At 40.9% G+C, this 21085-nt stretch overlaps 1 protein-coding gene across 2 annotated transcripts in view; it reads right to left on the bottom strand.

Moving 5' to 3' along the window:
* Positions 1-586: 586 nt before the first annotated feature.
* The window catches only part of IPPK (inositol-pentakisphosphate 2-kinase), a 56915-nt gene continuing 36416 nt past the window's right edge, over positions 587-21085 (bottom strand). For both annotated transcript variants that reach the window (XM_072127579.1, XM_072127578.1), the window contains exons 2-13: positions 19057-19104; positions 14678-14773; positions 13655-13721; positions 12033-12151; positions 9960-10049; positions 8303-8361; positions 7219-7291; positions 6832-7114; positions 5676-5826; positions 3666-3768; positions 3061-3140; positions 587-1658 (exon numbers count right to left, since the gene is read on the bottom strand). In XM_072127579.1, the coding sequence (XP_071983680.1) occupies positions 1433-1658; positions 3061-3140; positions 3666-3768; positions 5676-5826; positions 6832-7114; positions 7219-7291; positions 8303-8361; positions 9960-10049; positions 12033-12151; positions 13655-13721; positions 14678-14773; positions 19057-19104 (1395 nt within the window). In that variant the 3' untranslated portion in view covers positions 587-1432. The remainder of the gene's footprint in view (positions 1659-3060; positions 3141-3665; positions 3769-5675; positions 5827-6831; positions 7115-7218; positions 7292-8302; positions 8362-9959; positions 10050-12032; positions 12152-13654; positions 13722-14677; positions 14774-19056; positions 19105-21085) is intronic.

Raw genomic sequence — 21085 nt, 5'->3', positions numbered from 1 at the left:
TTTGGCGAGTATTTCGGCTTTTGTTTTTACGGCATTCACCGAGCGGGTCCAATAAAGTTTCTGAGTTAATGTGGGGGTGTTTGGAGATTTTGTGTTTTTTTTACTTTATTACATGTGTTTAGGGAAGGTTTGTGTTTAGGGGACTTTAACTTTATTTAATTCTTTTTTATTAAAATATGTTTTTATTTAATGGTTTTAACTTTTTAAATTTACTTTTACAGGTTGGCTTGAACAAGTGATCCACTGATCGCTTGTTCAAGCTCTTCTTCACCTTACACCTTGTAATACAGATGTATTGCGGGAATGCACCTCCCGCCATGCAGTACTATTACGTCAAATGTCGGTAAGGGGTTAAAGGGATATGAAAATTATTTGCATAATGTCATTGAAGTGTAGACCTCAGTGATGAAGTAAAGCTCTCCCTGCCTAACTGTGTCCCCATAGAGACAGACAGTGTCCTTGAATACAAGGGCCGCAATAACAGCAGAGAGGGCATTCTAAGGCAGGGAGAGCTTGACTTCAGCTCTTCACCACCATAACTTGACAGAACAATTTACATCTTGGTCCAAAGTTGTTTTTCTGGATGTCAACAGAATGAGCCATGAAAAAAAAAAAAACAAACCACAATCTGGTTAAAGTCAATTTCTGCTGACAGATTCCCTTAAGCCACGAAATAAAAGGCTAACTGCAGCCTCCAACCTCACAGGATTGCAGTGGAAATTCATTGCTCCCCATACACAAAATATTGTAGACGGACTTTCCAAAACACATTAAAATGTTAAATAAATTATTTCATATTGAAGGAAAGTGAACAAAACCCTAATAGAGCTACAAGGACAAGGGTAGAGGTTATTGGACGCATTTCTGTTTTTCACAGGACAATCTATAGGACGTCAGACTACAAACCACGGAGACGGTAATGGCTTCTATAAACATGAAGGACATCAATTCTGTTAGCATTGCACATTTTATAAAACCACAGCCTGTAGAGATTCATACAAGTCCTTACCCTGATACAGCACAGACCTTTGCATAAGGCTCAATAAGAGGCATACCTGGACCTCCCCTTAGGCACTCTAAATGAAAGCAGCAGAATGAATGCAAAGGACCAGGATTCGTCGAGAGAACGGCAGCTCTTCTTTTCTTAGTATACAAAGGTTTGGTCATCTTATAAACATTAAATAGAAATATGTTGTAGTCTGTCTTCACGTATCAAACCCACAAGAGAAGCAAAGGCTTTATTTACAGATTACACCATGCAGCAGCCAGTCATTCCCTTTCCTGGACACTGTTCTCAAATATTCGCATGTCAAAATGAGCAAGTGTGGTCTCTGCATAACAAAAAGAAAGTGTGGCGCTCTGCCCCGCATGCTGGATCAGCAAGACAAAGCGACAGGATGACGCAGCCGCATTCAATATATTTATGTCTAAACTATACTTGGTGCAGGAGCAGGGTACAGTCTTCACTGTCAGGAAAGATGAGGGATGTGCTTGGCTCCTCCCGGGTCTGGATGCTTTTTAGGTAATGGTTCACAATCTTGCTGTCCCGCTTGTATTGGTGAGGTATGTTCTCATACGGCTTTAAGTCTAAGTCCAGGATGGAAACTGAATAAGTGAAGCTGGATCGTGAAGCTTTTATCAATGGTCTTGAATCAAAGCTGAAAGAAGAAAAGCACAGATATCGGTAATTACACACCGGTAATTTTCTTTCCCTGCACCACCCAGGAACTAAGCGGTGCTGTCGTGGTGAGGGGGTAAGAACTAATAAAAGTACATGCCACACACCAACCACCCAGAACACTGTACACTGAGAACTTTAGTGTCTCTTGCTCATGCAGCTGTTCCTTGGCCTTTTCCAATTTGTTTAAAAAATCTATTCATGGGAATTGAAGGCAACATCTTCTGCCCACAAACAATATGGCACAGCAAGTCACCTTTATGCCATGGATATGAACTAAAAACCTAACAGATTGGGGAAACATGGTAGATGAGCACCAAAATAAGAACCAACCGGATGATTTTTCAGCCTTGAAATATGAGCGACGTGTGTTTCTAGGTGTCAAGGTACAGAAGTTACAGCGGTTTGAAGTGTCAACTGAAGGCAGAATATAGAAGGAGCTGCAGGGAAGAGGGAGCTGACAGCAATATGCAACAAGAAGCTACATAAAAGAACGCAGTAGCACCAAGCACACCCAACAGACTTAAATCACTCTTATTAATTTAAAACCACACAACAAACACATTTAAATATATGTAATTCATAAAGTTTTGGCTATGGTCAGTAAGACTCATCTGCCATACGGGGGTTCCCATAGTAATATCTCAAGGATCCAATACATATAGGATGAATACATCTGATATGGCAATACATTGCATAAACAACAGGATACCGTTATATATCAGAAAACAAGGGCTACCAGTCCCTGAGTGTCATAGAAAAATTGTATAGCAACACATTCACTAGACATGCTATACACAGGGACTAGTATTATTTTGTGATTTACAACTGCATCATATCGATATATCGGATGCATTTATCCTGTATGTATTGGATCCTTGAGATAACTATGCATGGCAGATGAGTCTTTAGACCACGGCCAGAATTTTTTAATTGCATATATCCATTTGAATGTATTGGTTGTGTGGCTATGAACTAATAAAGGTTATTTAGGCTTATTGGGTGTGCAGAGCGCTATTGTATCCTAGTTGTTGTTTGTGACTAAATTGTAGGACTACTTTGCACCTCTGCTGTGTGCTCACTTTCTTAGGCTTGACAAGAAGCTACATAGAAAAGAGGGGCTCAAGCAAGGAAAATCCCATTGCTAGAGATTAAAAATTGGGGCCAATGATTCTAAAGGCAAACAAGGCAAGGGACATTCACAATTCACAGGGTTTGGGGAGTTATTATGAGGATTCTAAATGATTAAAATATCTGAATAAATGTTGATTTTTTTTTTGTTTATGTAAACCACACCCCATTTTCGAAGCAAAAAATATTATATGAGCTGTTCTTGATTTTGGGAAACACTGTATGTAAGGCTGTGCATGATCTGCTCTTACCATTCTTCCTGTACAGAGGGGGAGAGGGCGATCATTATGGAACAATCCTTGGCTGTCATGGCTACTCTGTACTGCTGAATCTGCAAGAAGAAAGTCACAACAATTAAAGTCATCCATATATGATGAAAACAGTGTGTACCCTCTTGGAGTACATGCACACCAGGCTGAGAATCTAGGGTCTACTTTGTAGGAGTATAAACATGTGCAAAAGCATCCACATTACTGGCTATGTATAAAATCACATTTTATGTCCCCCAAATCCATTTACACTAAATGATATTGCGATGGATAGGTCACAGATCTTAGATAGGTAAAAGGTTCTTGTTCTGGAATCCACATCCATCTACAATTATAGAAATAACTGAGCGCTCTTTATCATTTCCCGCCTGGCTGCAGTGGATGGCAGATGTGTCACTGGATGGAGCAAGTGTCAGAAGATCCAGAGTCCAGAAACCGTTGTGTAGTAGACATTTACTGCATATCTTGTGGACATGACATAAAAGTCTAAATCCCTTTACTGGCATATATTATTAATAGTATTAGATGGGTTTATAATCTAAACTATTACTAAAGGGCAAAATCTTCAGTTCTGAGCGCTGTCTTACCTTAGTTACTGCATACTCCACACTGCCATCATCCTCCAGAGACAGGTCCTTTAGCCTCTCAAAGAAGGTTTCATCATAAGGTCCATCCAGGAGTAATGTACTTCTGAAAAAGAAAAATCCAATGATGAAAATTTGTGCTGTTCCTCAGCACCTATACAGTCATATCCCAAATAGTCCTACTTGCTAGTCTATACAATATACACACTAGCATGACTATAATAAAACTTTAGCAAGATCTTCTCATATTCTGCAATTCTCTTATGTCATGGATTATTAATTTTTGTTTAATAGCAAGGGCTGGTGTAAATGTCCATTTGCTCTGAGGTATATCCAATATTACAACCCATATTACATAATAAAGTCTTTTAGTGCTCCCATTGTACACATGCTATCATCTCCCATGTCACCCCTCCTCCTCATAGATTGTTGTAAGCTCTTCCGAGCAGGGTCCGCATCTGACCTTGATGAACATGTGTGTTATTTCAACTGTATGAACTATAATCCATTATTGCTCTGCATTGTTGTATTTTATATGCATGTCCACCCAATGAACTGTAAAATTCTGCAGAATATGAACATCTATTTTACACTTTGGATTATCTTGTGTAAGAAGATTCTGTCCTGCCATCTAGTGGTTAACTGCATATCCCTTATATATGACGTGTACAGGGAAGAGAAGCTAAATATTTTAACCATTGAGAATATATGGGAATTCTGTAACAGAATACTGCTAAACAAGGTAGAAACCATACAGGATGCATGTAGCGGATATACAGACGCCTAGAGGGTCAGTGTCAGCCTCAGCCTGTGTCCAAACATACAGTCACATCAGTATTTCCAGGTTCTCACTGATCTTTCCTGGTTGGCTACATTGTGAAAATCCCACACCCATGTCTCTCCTATAAAAGTAGTTTTCTCTCCTCCAGACTCTCCTAGGTGTGGTCACAATGAAAACTATGCGGCTTTCTCCTGGGAAAACTCCTTGGTAATCCTTTGAAAACCATTATGTCAATATACAGTCCAGATCTGGATGATATTCAGAGCCGCCCTCTCCTGGGGACACAAATACTGGAAGCCTCATCATTAGGTGGCCAAGCTGTTATCCTTCCCACTTAACTCTTTAAGGTCTCAATTAAAACTGTGCTTTATAGACCATTTAGCAACATTAGATCTCTATATTTGGTGTATGTGGAGTCATATGTATAAATGGAGTACAGTGCTTGGCCATCTTTATCAGTCTTGTACAGTTTAAATGGAGTACTATTGCTCAAGCACAACCTCATTTGCATGGGATCTAGGGTAAAATCCCCCCAAAACACACCTATTACATAGGATTGTGGCTCAATTTCACATGTATAAGGCTTTGTGCACACAAATGTGCCTCACAAAACAGTAGCTAATTCATGGCCCCATCGACTCCTATTGGGTATGTACACAGTGCATGCACCATGAGGTACCTCGCATCACCGAGCCGAGAACGTGCCCGCAGGTAAAGAGTAACCTAATCCACATACAGCACATACAGGTACAATTAATGCCATACTTCTTCTAATTCTATATACAGGCGGTCCCCTACTTAAGAACACTCGACTTACATACGACCCATAGTTACAAACGGACCTCTGGATATTGGTAATTTATTGTACTTTAGTCCTACTAGGCTACAATAATCAGCTATAACAGTTATCACAGGTGTCTGTAATGAAGCTTTAGTGTTAATATTGATTCTTATGACAACACAACATTTTTAAAATCCAATTGTCACAGAGACCAAAAAAGTTCTGGCTGGGATTACAATGTTAAAGTATACAGTTCCGACTTACATACAAATTCAACTTAAGAACAAACCTACAGACCCTATCTTGTATGTAACCCGGGGACTGCCTGTACTGACAAATCCTCTTTTGTCACTAAACAGCAGACTGTTTCCAAGCCTCAGGCACTTAATCAATTTGTTTTCATGACCCAAAAATGTGAAAAGACGCGATTAAAGACTAAGATAATTCTTACCTCTCCTCGGGGCACTCCTCCAGATACTTCTCCACCCTCTTATACAGGGGATGCAGGCCTTCAATGTCAAGCATGTCCAGCATCTGGGCCTGGAGCAACTTATACAAGATGCATCCTTTAGGCAGTCCTGCGCTCTCCATCTTGTGTTTACCTGCCAGAAAGCATTTACAAGGTTCACATCACAGCACTTGACCTGCAAATTACAATGCTGGGGATATCTATCCATAAGGACCTTCCACCGCTGTGTGTACAAGGTTCTGTATATAACACAGGTAATGTAGAAAGGGTTTATATGTGATGAATTCGTGATAACAAATTCCTCTTATATATAGACTAGGAGCGAGTGGATTAAGCAAATGTAGTAACAAATTATACTCTGCAATAAACCCTATACATAACCATCACACATAATTCATCATAGGGGCTGTCCCAAGTTTTCAAGTTCTCTTTAATCCACAGGATAGGGAATAACAAGTTGATCAGGGAAGGTCCAACTGCTGGGACTACTACTACTGATCACCAAAACCTGACAAGGAGCAATCTGGAAAATGGGGATCCCATCCTCAATGAATCAAAACGGTCCCACCACATCATTCAAAAGCATGGGAATGTCAGAATTGCAAAACACCCTCTCAGGTATCTCCAGCACTCCCATTGACTGTGCCAACGTTGTGCTCAGCAATTGCTAAATGGAGCATAATGAGTATGGGACGCCCTGTTCTCCAGATTGCTAGTGGTCCCATTCTCATGATCGGTGGGTTTCCCAGCAGTTGGACCCACATCAACCAGCTTAAACCCCTACCTGTGGAAAGATGATAACTTGAAAACTTGAGAAAGAGCCTGAAGTAAAGACTTTTACGGTCAAATGAACAGTTTGATGACAAGTTTCTTAAGAAAACTGCTTAACCCCTTCTCACACCATGATTAACTGTACATTATAGTGTGGTTGGGGCTGCACGGTATGGATGTATGGGCGGAGACCTCTACATACAGGTCAGGTGTCTGCTGAATTAGACAGCAGACAACCTCTGGTAAAACGCAAGATCGGCGCTGGTGCTATTTGTATCAGGTCCAACGTTCTTAAGGGGGACCCCCGATAGGTGTTACTGCATTTGTTCTTAGTGCAGAAACAGTGCTAGTACACGGTCAGTCTTACCACTTCGCAGATACTCTGTGCAGAAGTGACCAGCCTCGCAGTAATGCCTCCCCTGTGACACAGGGATGGGCTTCATGTTCCCAGCTCTTCCAGTGTCTGTGCTGGTGCTGAGCAGTGTGGCCGTCAGCACATGAATCAGTTCTTTCAGGACATTCTTTGTGCACGGAGGTCCAGCAACCAAACCATTTGCAGGGAAGAAAAATGGCCTCAGCTGGCGAGCGAGCTCATTCAGGTCTGAGAGGTACTCCTGGTCATCCCGACAGCCGTAGATTAATTCTCCATTCTAAAAAAAGGAATAATAAGCCAAGACATGGAAATGATTTCCCAACACACAGCACATCAGGAACCTGACAAGTGTACACAGATCCAGAACAACTGAGCTTCTACCTTGAAGATTTTTAAGTTGTTTTGTGACTCTTGAAGTAAACTCATCAAGGCAAAATGCATCCTCTGTTTATGCCTGTGAAAAAAAAATGGAAATTCATACCGTCAATGTGATACAATTTAGAAATAGAAATTTGCAGAGGGCATTTCCTCATCCACTTGAACACTTTCTATTAGAATGTTGTAAGAATCTGTTAAGCCTTAAGTATTTCAAAACTCCCACTGAAGTCTGTGCATGCTCAGCTGATAATGGCTGCATTCACACCAGGTTTTCTACATACACTAAGTGTATAGGAGGTTTCCTGACATATACACTGATGTATCCGTAGGCATATGCTGGCAGATGACGGCATCATTATTCTGCATCATATACTGGGGAAAACACAGGCTGGGAAAGATGCAGCAGGCTAAATCTTTCCATACTGCTTCATAGTCCGGAGCGAAGTGGAGGTCAATGGAGCCTATGGGGGTCAGATGCAGTAGTACTGCACCCCGCCCAGGCATCTTCTGAGTGCACACTCAGGGAGGTACCCAAAGATATCTTTGTCTATATAAGAACAGTGACATCACTGGGGGGGGGATACCCGGAACATCAGCAGAAGGCAAAACAATGGGACGATGAATCCCACTATATGTGAATACAGTGGAACATTTCCTGGCCCTCCGTTGTAAGGACAAGTCAGGAATCCTCCCGGTATATCAGTACATTGGATGAATACAACATAAAATGTGAATGCCCCCAGATAGCTTCACTACAAATAAAAAAAACCCTATTGTAATTGTAAAAGTCCTATGTACTATGCAGCATCAATCACACAAAAGCTCCAGCAAATAACTGCTGACCCAGATTGGACTGATAAAGATAAAAAAAACTTATTTTATCTATGACAAGTAATCACGATTTGTAGAGGACCATAAAATCTGATGAGCCGACCATTCAGCCAGCAGATGTCAGTAGGCGAATGTATGGCTGCTAAACCTTTACTTGGAGCTTTACAAATCCAATGAATCACTGTACGATGAGCGCTCATGTTATTAGACTAAACAGGAATTTGTTGCAAATGAAAATGTATAAATAGATAAGCACCCCGAGAACAGGTCCAAAGGGCAGTATTTGCTAATCCGCTTCCATTTTCCTTTGGCAACCTATTAAAAGGAAAAAAAAAAAGTTCCTTTAGCTGGAACAGTGTTTGAGAAGATCAACAACAGGTTTGTAATCCCAAGGCAAAATATACACAACAGGAGAGGGTTGTTGATCATGCAGTTTGCACGGAGAGGGAGAACTAAACTAGCTTTATTGATTGTTGGAGATAAAATTATATCTATACACAGAGCTCCCTCTAGTGGTGGCTGAAGCAGACACTTATTTAGTGAGATCTTGGAACGAGTGCAGGGGATACAGACCTGTATAGGGAAGCTTTACCAGTGTTTTATTAATGCCAAGTTTATGCAGCAAATATAATATTCATTTTTTACTTCTTCAGAAGCAGAATAAACTGTTGTTTGAAAATGAGCAAATTTGAAGAAGTTTTGTTATGAAGTCCTATCAGATCTCGGCTATGCAAAAACATTATTTTCTGTATCATAACGATCACTTAAAAAAAACCCGTCAGGCAAATGAACCACCTTAACTAAATATATTTTCATAAACTGCCATTAGAGAGCATTGCCTCTATCCCTTCATCGTCCCTCTACATGCCTGTAAACTTAAGCAATGAGGTCCTAAAGCTGTATGCAAATGACCTGTGAGATGTCCAATGAGTCATTATCATATTCAAGCTGTCCGGCTTATTCATGAGTGGGAGGCACAGCCACACCCCCAGTGCTTGCCTGTATAATGGTGTGAGTTATAATGGTGTAATGGCACCTCCATGTGCTGGCAGCCACACCCCCTGCAGACTGTGTGTATGAGATACTCCTATACACATGACTGACAGCCTGTATAATGGTGTGAGGTATAAAGGTGTAATGGCTCCTCCATGTGCTTCCTGGTGCTGGCGGCCCCTGCAGCCTGTGTGTGTATGGGTGAGATACAACAGCTCCAGGCAGCCATGTTATAGCAGAACATGTCAGGTACTTGTGTAGCTGATGTCTGTGTCTCACACATGTGTATTAGGAGGGAGAGCATGTCAGCAGGTAAAGCACAGACACTAGCAATGCTTTACTATACATCACACACAGACATGAGCAGGGGGAGGAGAGGGGAGGGGGAACAGGGGTGACATCACTGCCTCTGACAATGTGACCATACTCCTTTACATAATAAAGAAAAGATTATTTTAGAATGATGTACATTCATAATGTATGAATTGACTAGAAAGAGGCTGGGATGGATCCTTGTGAGCTGCTCCAATAGGTAAAAGCGACAGAAATAGTGACAAAGACCTGATGACAGGTGTCCTTTAAGCCTTTTCTGGGTCGGAACAACATGAACCTGATTTTAGAATGATGTACATTCATAATGTATGAATTGACTAGAAAGAGGCTGGGATGGATCCTTGTGAGCTGCTCCAATAGGTAAAAGCGACAGAAATAGTGACAAAGACCTGATGACAGGTGTCCTTTAAGCCTTTTCTGGGTCGGAACAACATGAACCTGAATAATTCTGGGATATAAAATGCAAATTGGCACAAGATCACTTTCCTGTTTTTTAGGGAAATAACTCTGTTCTGCCAAATGAAAATAAACTATTCACCTAGGGGCTCTCCGCCAAACTATCTGCTAGTAAATCTGTTAGCAGTTACCTTTAGATGTTGGTGCATACAGAAGCGACACACTTTTTTCTTTATCTCCTTTGTGATATGAGCCGACGATGGGATAAACCCACATTTGGGCTATATATGAAAGAAAAAAAAAGGAAATCTTTATAAAATATGTAATATATAAAATCTACTCAAAACGGAAAATAACGTTGGCAAGTGTTTACAATGCACAGTGCATAAAAGGGTTAAACTGCTTTTATCTGTTGCTGGACAAAGATGAAATATCAGGAATACAATGCAGTTTATTCACAGCAACAGGCTCTGGTTCCCTCAAGTCAGATCTCTGTATCACTGCAATATGATATCACTGGGAAGAAATCCCAGCAGCCACTTCAGTGGCCAAATTCACTTTACGCAATCATTACATGTAGTACAGGCATTACAGGTGTGCAAAATCCTGTATACTACCATATGGAAAAACTTTTATAACATTTATACTTTATTCTGTGCACCTCATGTGTCACACTGGTATTGAGTATTAAGTACTGATATGAAGAAGAAAAGATAATATAAGATAGTTTATTAAAGTATCTGTATCTTTCAGGAGGTTTTACTAACATTTTTCCAGAAGAGTAAAAATACTCCTTTTATCATACCCCAGACTAGACTAGGCTAGGCTAGGCTAGGCTAGGGCAGACGCCACGAAAACCCCATCAGACCAGACTATTGCCAATGTTGATGACTCCCCACCCAGACCAGACTATGGCCAACAACGCTACAATTCAATCTTTGACTGGTTGTTGTATTCTATTATCTTGCAATTTTTTTTTTAAAGAATTCTTTATAACATAGGTTTTTTAACTTGACTTAAATTACGCTTATTTAATTGATTTGTTTGGTTTTTTTTGGATTAGAATTTTTAAGTTGGGGCATCAGTTAGTAACACATTATATATGGTTTCCCTGCTGTTCCTATATACAGATCACACAGAACATTCATGTAATGGTATCAACCCATTGGGCCACTGTTATCGGTGATGTGCAACACATACATGCAGTGAAGATGCACATTGCACCTTCTTTGCAAGCATCTCACCCCCTTTCCCAGGTATCATCATCACCATGGGAACCTCCTGCAGGCTCAGTGCTTCCTATGAGCTGTTAGTGTGACAGCCTGATTCTGCCAATGTGTGCAGGAGAGCACACAATGCCATCTAGATGCGGAAGGAGGTCAAGGGACCACAGCCTGTGCTCAGCCTGTGCTGAGTAGGTGAGCTTCGGTCGCATGACCTTCCATCGGGCTGGGGCTGCAGCTTGCGGCCCAGCATGCGTAATAACAACAGTGAAAGTGATGAGCTGCAATACCACAAATAACCACTAGAGAGGTGTGGTGCTTTTCTGTAATACAGCAGCTGTTTTTGAAATGCTGAATAATCCCTTTAAAGGGGTATTGCCATCTTTGACATATATAGTGATCCACAGAATATGCTTTCAATGTTAGACGTAGGACCAACCTCAGACCACCAGTTTTCCAAACCCCATCCTGCGAGTGCCAAAGATATTGGGAATAGAATGTAGGTAATCCAAGGAGATTATGTATTACATACAAAGGGGGGCACATATCTTTATTTTGACTTTTTTTTTTTTTTACATTTTTTGCAGGTTTTTGATTTTTTGGGACTTTTAGTGTGCATCCTTAACAAGTTAGCCTGTGGGTGTGTCTGTTGCAGTGTTCCTAAAGAGAGAAGTTTTCTTTGATAAGCGACTTTGTGTACAGACTTAGGTACAAAACGAAGGACAACTGACCCCATGCTTAGTTTCATAAATGCAGCTAAAAAGTCGCAAAAAATAAATTATAAAAAAGGAAAAAAAAAAATGATGACATGCATCACAAAAGCAAATTTAGAAAGATACATAGCACTACAAAAGAATGCCAACTTTAGTCTACTTTAAGTAGTCACAAAAGAAAACAAACGATACATATGCTCCAAAGATTCATATAGAAGCCCGCACTGTGCCAGGCAAAGGGACAGAGAAAGCAATAGTCCCATAGTGTAATATATGGTCATGACCTCTGCATGATTGGTATGACATAAAGATACAGAACTCTTTTCACCTTAATCTCTATGCAGTATATAGGCCTGTGCTCCACAAAAGGGAAGGTCTGCAGGCGGGTGAGGTTAGGAAGGCACATGGCATACCCGCTGACATCCATCTCTTTCTCACAGCGAGACTCTGACAAAAAGAAGGAAATACATATGTAAAGTTAAAAAAGGTACAAAATTGTCATAAAAGAATGAAAAAAAGACAATAATGAGTAAAAAAAAGCCATAGGAGGGGATGCTGGGATTGCCGCAGATGAGTTTGTGGCAGTCACAGCTAGGATTGCTGGGGATGAAGAAGAGGTGTGTATGTCAGGGAGGATTAGGGGAAATAGCTTGTCAGAGCGATGGATCCAGTACTGACCAGTGATGCGGGATAGCCCTACAGAGCTTTGTTGCCAGATCTGACTCTTATTTGTCCAGGCCCGCTCTACAATATCAAACCCTTTAGTCCATCCATTACTGCTGTATGCTATGTAACAGAATAGTGGGAAATGGAAGAAGAGGATTGTCCTGTACAAGGCCAAGTGTATGTAGCAGTCACGCAAAGCTTTCTGTACAAACCGCTGACTAAGGATGAAGGGCCCTGCGGTCTTATCTAATCTACACATACAACCACTTGTCACACTACTATTATTGTCATGCAAAGGCTGCAGTGTGACTCTACATATGAAGCTTCTTAAGGGGGTTGTTCTCTGCCAAATAATTTTGTCTGATCAGAGAAACATAATCCATTTCTCAAAGTACCAGCACAACCTCATTTGGTTATGTACTCTGATCAGAACATTCCCGCCACCCTTATGTTTAATATCCCCACCACCAAGAATGACATGTCTGAGGTCACAATCTCAGGATTCTAGATGATGAGGCTGCGTGGGCTGCACCAAACAGTACCCCTGAGGAAGTCACGTAAGCGTGACGTAACGCGTAGGGTCTCCTGGCCCACAGCTGATCCACTCCTCCCTCCCCCGTCATTTCTGCCTACTCCGCTTCATGCTTACCTGTTGGTAGGAGGTATTGTATTTGACTATAGTCAGGTTCTCCTGACCTGGTTTACACTGTTATACCTTGTTCATTTTTGGGGGTTTATTTTTAGGTGGGGTATTGTTGGATGGCTGTGGGCTTCCCCGGGGTTGGGATTTCTTTCCCATACCCTTAAAAAAGGGGGGTTGCTTGTGCTCTGCTGAGCACAGTGTTTTAATTGTTTTTAATTGTCCTGTGTCCATTTGTATGTATATCCTGATCTAGAAAATTTGTTATATACTATTGTTGCCATATAGGTGCATGCTTTTTCTTCTTTTTTTCTCATCTGCACCAAACAGTTATAATGTAGAAGAGGGTAGAATAGTCTTCATGAATGAATATTTATGGTGAATTATTGAGAAGGATAATTACACTGTCCTCCCAGCAGGCAGAATGAGTAACTACTTTAGCCGCACATGTGCTCCAGTGAGGAGGCATCATGGGATACACAGCAAAGCACATAGAGAATACCGAGAGCAAAAAGTTGCACTGTAGTGATAAGCGAGTGTGAAAAGGCAAGAATAGGTACCAGGCAATCAAGGATAGGAAAATTGTGAACATTTTCTTTTAGTAATGAGGGGAATCATGAAAAACTCCACAATCCGACACTTGCCTGGTCTTTCAGACTGGACCTTCAGACAGAGGCGTTTCAGAAAATCCAAAGGTAATTTCACCACATCCTGTAATATAAATCAGAGACCATGATGTCACTTTAATAAATAATAGTGAGGCCTCTACTAGACTGGACACATCACAACCACCACTACAGCTAAAGAGAAGTGTACTACTGACACACATCAATATATTGTTTTATCAATAATGATAGAGGTATGGACACCTGTATGTCTATGGGCTCATACACAAGGCCGTGCTTTGCAAAGCCCTGTGTATGAGCTGAATGCATGTGCCACAATTCTGGTGCTGCCCGTGTTTGCAGGTTTTAAGTCTTTCTACCATCTTTGGTGCTTGAGTGGTCTCACACGTCGACGACACACGGGTCTGCAAATTGCATGGTTATAGCACTCAACAGTGTGCAGGTAGCCCCACAGCTAGCTTTTAACCACCATGTGAGCAATACAGTTTCCTCAAGTCCAAAAATCATTTGGGGATGGATGATGTCAAACAACAAACAAATATAGCCAAAAGTAACCACTACCTGGATGAACAAAACAGATATTTCACTTAATTCTTTCCAAGAGATCAAAACATTGGTCAGAGGAATATTTTTGAAGAGCATTTTTAGGCGAAGAATAAGAATTTTTCATAAATACAAATACTTCATAGGCATATAACATGGAAGTTATTAACTCAAGCTATTTATGTAAGAAAATTATCACAAAGCAGTCTTTCTGTAGGCAATTGTAATAATCAGGGATTAAATAAAAAGTGAAAAAAAGGAGGCACAAGCTTTCTTCACCAGCAGGATAATTAATTCAGAGTCCCTTCAGTGAAGCCCAAATGCCCCCTAGAAATTACATATGCCGCTCCAGAGCAGACAGCCTGATCCTGCCAATGTCTCTGTGTGCAGGAGCACACACCGCCATACGGACAGGTCCTTCTCAGCAGCAGTCGCAGTGACACACTAAAGGTCTTGTGACCGGAGCCTCAGCGGCCTGCATGGAAAAGGTTTACTTACCCCGTGGTGAACATAGTTTTCACCTAAAAACTGCTTCATTATGTGTTTGCCAAAATCGAGAATATTGTGCAAATGCTGATAAACTTCTTCTGCCATCTGAAAACAAAGAAAAGAAAAATCATTACCAAAGACGCAGTAATCATTAGACAGAAAATAAATCATATGCCCCGCCTAAAAATATTTAGCCAATACAAAATACTTCATTTTAACATGAGAAATGGAGCACATCCGATGTATGCAAGCCACAAAGAAGGGTTATAGAGGTAGTTGAAGTATCAGCTTGGCTCTGAGAGAAGTGCATCATGGCAAGTGCAGTGATGGAGGTCCCTATAGCTTATGTATCCAGAGCCATCAGAGGGTCCCTTCTACCCACGTGTGACTGGTGTAGAAGTCCCCTGATCAGAAGCTACAAATATTACACTTAGTAGGGGGTAGGGCTGTGACATCAAAAGAGAACACATAAGTTTTAAGGAACACCTAGAGGGCACTTGTGGGAGATCAAAGTCAGCCCCATATTCAGACTATATGTTGACTACATTTCCCTTTCTGCACACTTCCCCATAGTTCGAGTATCTATCAGAATAGTGAGTGACTACCTCCCAGAGGGGTTATGCACTACAGGATTGTTGTTCTAAGCAGCATAGTCTGAGTAGGAGACTAGAGTATGCCGTGAGCGCCGTTACTACTAGATAACACTTGCCTCAAAGTGGGTTTTACCCGTTTTTCCAGTTAGATTCGAGTTATTGTTACGGTAAGTCTTGTAATGTAATGTAATCAACAAGGATTTGCCATGTTGAAGCGTTCAGTGAAGGGAAACACTTATAGGCTGAACACACATCCTGATCTAGTGCTTGGCTGGACACTTCTAGGGAATATCCAGCACAAAAATTATGACAGGCTAAAAGAACAAAAAAAAAAAAAAACCCTGATGCACAAAAATGGTCAACTTTCTATAATTAGTTTATTAAGAGAGAGGAAGCCCAGCATGTCATTCAATCATTTGTCAAGAAGGAAGAAGGAACGATTTTCCAACAAACGCGATCTAGGATAGACTGTGGCTGCAGGAAAGCGATAAGCAGCGCCTGTGCAGCTCTGCTCATCTCTGTATGGTCAGCTTTTACCAGACTGCGAGCTTTCTACAAAGTTAAAATTACAAAAGGAGCGGAAGGTAGTATACCGGTAATATTTTACGCATTATTATCTCAGCTCTACCTATATTCAAAAGATAAAACGCCTACTCAAGCGGGCATGGGGGGCTATTAGTAATTGACAATCTGCTAAGTTCCTCCTGCTCTATAACATGCTACCTGCAAATCGGATAGTATGCTTAAAGGGGAGATTTATCATCAAGTTTCTAAGGTAAAACTGTTCTAATTGCCCATGCTCTAAGAAAAGTCTACTAAATCTCCCCCACTGTGCTCATCTCCTAGTGCTCTATAACATGCTGCCTGCAAATAGGATACAATGCTGGAGTTTACCATCTTCTTCCCGGGGAATGTAAGTGCTTGATCTTGCGACAATTCCTTTTTTAAAATCCGCGGGTTGTCTGACGGCCACGCCCCCCATTTCTGTCGCATGCAAGCCGGCGCCGATGCGCCACACTCCGATCAAGTGCAAAGACCTGGGGCAATTCGGCGCAAAACGGAAATAATCGTGAATCCCGAAGAAAGTCCGGCGTTCGGACCCTTAGAAAATGTGCCCCAATGTGCTCATTGCCTACTGCTCTATAACATGACATTGGAGATAGGACACCATGTTCAATTTGCTCAGCTTCTGCTCCTCTGTAATATACTGCCTGCATATAAATAAATACATCTTTATTTATAAAGCACCACCATATCTGCATCATGTTACACATCATGGGGGGGCAAATAAAACAAAATAAGATGTCACAGAATAATGAACCAATATGAGTCATGGCCCTGTGAACAAGAGCTTATTTATAACATTATAAGATTATAATGTACAAAGTGCTCAGGTCCCCCTGCTCTATAAAATTTTAGATGACACTATGTACAATTTGCTTAGCTACTCCTGCTCTATAACATGCTACTTGCATATAGGACACTATGAGGGCAGCATGGTGGCTTAGTGGTTAGCATAACAGCCTTGCAGCGCTGGGGACCTAGGTTCAAGTCCCAGGGTCAACATCTGCAAAGAATTTGTATGTTCTCTATGTGTTTACGTGGGTTTCCTCAGGGTCCTCCTGTTTCCTCCCACACTCCAAAACATACTGGTAGGTTGATTAGATTGTGAGCCCAATGGGGACAGGGACTGTATTGGCAAGCTCTGTGCAGCGCTGCATAATATGTGTGCATTATATAAATAAAGGAATTATTATTAATTATGTACAATCTGCACATCTTGTCCCACTTGATAACATGCTGCCTGCAGATAGGACACTATGCTCAATCTGCTTAGCATTATTTCTTTAATAACATATTTTCTATAGACTACAAGGCATTTTCCCTTTAAGATTTGGACTGTAACACCACATTGCTTGGGGCTCTTTGTCCTGTTGACTCTACAATTTGTTTGTGTAAGAATCTGCCTCATTTGCTGACCAGAGAGGAAGCAATCAGTTGTAGGCTTATTAATGCAAATCCAGGCCGAGCTTCCTGCGCCACCTGTAACATGACTCGAAGGGAACGGCAAACACAAATGTAGAACAATCTGCAAAACAACGTTCACATGAGACGACTTGTAAGTGTGCCTGACACCGGGGACACAGAGACTTCTGTCACAAGTTCCTCAAAACAAGCGCGAATGAGTGACAGACTGATGTAATGTGACATGTCCATCGGGTCACACAGTCATTGTCACACAAGATGGGGCTCAGGGCCATAACCAGACCAGGCCTATGGACATCTTTAGTCGCATTTGCCGCCATGATGTATCCGTGGTTCCTCAATATGGCTGCTACACATGAATCTATATTAAGCAGATGTGAAGAGAGTCCAGTCACGCACCGCTGTCTTCTCAAACATATTGTTTGTAATGGAAGAGGGATGGTGGTTATTCAGCTGCCCGGTCACATAGTCCTGCGCCCACAATCTGCTAGTGACGCCAAGCCTCCGGATATTTGTTTTATACCATATCTTTCCGGGAAGAATGGAGGCTTGATCATGTGTGGATCAAGGGCGGTTTACATGGGATCAAAGTTATTATAGTAAAACAAATTACTTCATCTAACATTATATTGTGCCTCACAATCGGTCTAAAGGCAAAGAAAGAAGAAAAAAAAAAAAGACACCTTCAACCCAATGACCTCGTAGCTGCACGAGGGCGGCCATTTTGAAGGCTTCTGTTGGTCAAACGACTTTAAATAACAATATTAAAAGACAAAAGCAAACTTCTTGTTGTCTGTGAGTGGGTGTCTTTCCTTTGCTATGAGGCATATGTTAAACCATTCAATATGGGAAGAAGAGACCCTGCAGATGGATGACGAGATAACCATGTGTACAGAATAGACGACAGTTCACCTATTCATTAAATACAGGACCTAATAAAAAAAATATATGTTGAGCAGGAGATTTTACATGTACTTGTTTTAAAATATTATTACTCCCCACATATTCTACCCTTCATACATGGGGAGAAGTGGAAAATCACAAAAATGTCCATTAGTAGTAGTATAACTTGTAGGATCTCCATCGGAAAATGACTGCAGAAGCTTTTCTTTAAAAGGGGGTGGCCACTTATTTTTTAATGTGTGAGGGGGCAGGATAGGTCATTTATCAATATACATTTAAGTTCTGCTCTGCTTTCTTTAAATGTAAAGTGAAGCCTTTTTCCTCATCACTCAGACATTCCAGACCATAACATGGCTGCAGATGGAGGGTCATGTGATCTCCAACTGTCCATGAGCAATCGCCCTGCCAGGACCATGATCTTATATTCATGAACACTATCACAAGGCCCTAACAGATAGAGATCACATGACCCTGCATCTGCAGCAATCACTAACAGACCCATTTTTAAATTTAAATTGTTTAAAACTCCTTTAAGGCTGGACAGAGAATCTCTCTGGGTATTCCGATTGTAGCAAAAAACAAAATAAACATTTTTTTTTTTTGCTGGGTGCTGCAGACAAACGTAAACTGCAAATGTAAAGCATGGCGGGTTATCTGCAGAGAATCCCACTACAACAGCTACCCATCAGTGAAGCCGCAGTATTGTCCACAGCCTTAGTCAGTTTTAAACATTCTTTGACGTTTGCAGTAAAAATATGCAAAATTCTTGATTAGCCAGAAAAAAGAAAAAAAAAAGACATAAAAATAGACATTGCGTGACACCATAAGACCATTTCTCCATTGAAGCCAAAAGCCTCAGGATTGGATTCCTGTCATACAGGTCAAAGCTTTGACAGATTTTCTTACCAGATTTCTGTTTGGGAGGAACTTCAGGAACCTCAGAACGACACATCTCTGAAAGGAAAGAAGAGAAAAAATAAAATTACAAGAGGCGATAGGAAAGAAAGCACAAACAGAAATGTTTATGTCCTGCTGCTTGTAAGGTACAGATATTAATTACAGCGCTGTATACAAACATTTCTTTATTAACCACTTCATAGAAAGAAATATATACAGGCAGTCCCCAGGTTACGTAGGTTGGCTGTAGGTTTATTCTTAAGTTGAATTTGTATGCAGGTCAGAACTGTACATTTTAGGCGGTCCCCTACTTAAGGACACCAGACTTACAGACGACCCCTAGTTACAGATGGACCCCTCTGCCCACTGTGACCTCTGGTGAAGCTCTCTGGATGCTTTACTATAGTCCCAGGCTGCAATGATCAGCTGTAAGGTGTCTGTAATGAAGCTTTATTGATAATCCTTGGTTCAATTACAGAAAAAAAAAATTTTAAACTGCAATTGTCACTGGGGCAAACTTTAAAATATACAGTTTTGACTTACATACCAACTTAACTTAAGAACAAACCTATACTGTATGTAACCTGGGGACTGCGCATATAATTAGGGTTGGGCAACTTTAACCCTCATTTTTTTATTGCAGATTCAGATTCCCCAGGAAATCTTACATTGCTTCAAGCAATTTTCATTGGCGCTCTAATCGACAAAAAGACCAAAATTTTGTGTAAAAATAATATTTGTTCAAAAATTGGCTTCGAGAAATAAACATCAAAATATACCACAAAATATTTCTTGAAAATGTTTTTATGTTGAAACGTAACCAATGGATGTAGTAGTTTTCTATTCTCTTAGGGGGCTGGTGTAATGCGAGTCCCCGCCTCTCACCAAGTCTCCTCCCCTCTGAAGATGGGGAATTTTTACGTATCCTACAACGTTTTAAAATATCTAGTGCTCTGCATTAAGTACTCGAATTTGCAATATATATATTTTTTTCAATGCTTTTAAACGAGTTTTGATTTTTGGCGCCAACAGCGTCATCAGTCTCCAAAATTAAAAACACCCAAGGTCACATCAATGTAAAATTTTCTTGGTGGAATCCAATCTTCAATAATAAATGGGGGGCCACCCCCATTTAAAATCTTTAAGTTGCCCTCTCGCCTCAACCCCCGGGGGAGGGGTTAAACAAGTTTATTTGTAGTTTTTGATCTGCTAACTATTTAACAGGATATTCCATCATCCCAACCTGGAGGAGATTTATCAAAAGTGTCTGAGAGCAAAATTTTGGTTGCTTATAGCAGTCAGAGCTCAGCTTTTTCCCACATCAGATTTTTTTTTATTTAGAAGGAAAATCCTTTGCTTTATCTTCAGTTCATGGTGAAATTCCGTGCAAGAACAAGGAATAGATAACGACTGTTGGTGGCCATAAAAGGTAGACCCATCCAGAGAAATTCCCTCTGATAGCAGGTATAGGATATCCTTGCTGTAAATTGATAATGGCCGCTACTTTTGCTGACTACCTACAAATGGAATACAGGACATTTCACGGTCAAAATCTAAAGGGGTTTATTGCCCAATAAAATGTATGTGCACCAGGTTTATGTCCCCATCAAGTGACCGACCCACTGCCTATAAACATTCTTCTAGCAGAATATGGTAGGCGGCACATTGCTGATACAGAACAAGGCTTCCCCACGCTACAAGAGATCAACTCTGACACACTGACCTGGTTAGAAGAAAAAAAATAAATTGCACTAAACCACGACAACTTAATGCATTACTGTTCACGTAGTGGCTGCACTAAAAAGAAAAGATTTACAACACTTCAGTCTTTTGGACCCATCTCTGTTTTTCCCTAACCAGAACACTGCTTTTTAGTCTTACTCATGCAGCCATGCCTGTAAAGGTGAGGACTGTCATAACAATCCGTACCTGAGGACAGCCAACACATCCCTCCACATCCACTGCTTCTTCTCTCGAGGCAATGGGTGTCTTATGATAAGAAACAGGTGGAGACACTGCTGTCTATCTAAAGTCTACA

Source organism: Engystomops pustulosus, chromosome 10 (genome assembly GCF_040894005.1).
Source record: "Engystomops pustulosus chromosome 10, aEngPut4.maternal, whole genome shotgun sequence".
Classification (NCBI taxonomy): domain Eukaryota; kingdom Metazoa; phylum Chordata; class Amphibia; order Anura; family Leptodactylidae; genus Engystomops; species Engystomops pustulosus.
This window is presented reverse-complemented; position numbering and strand designations above follow the sequence as displayed.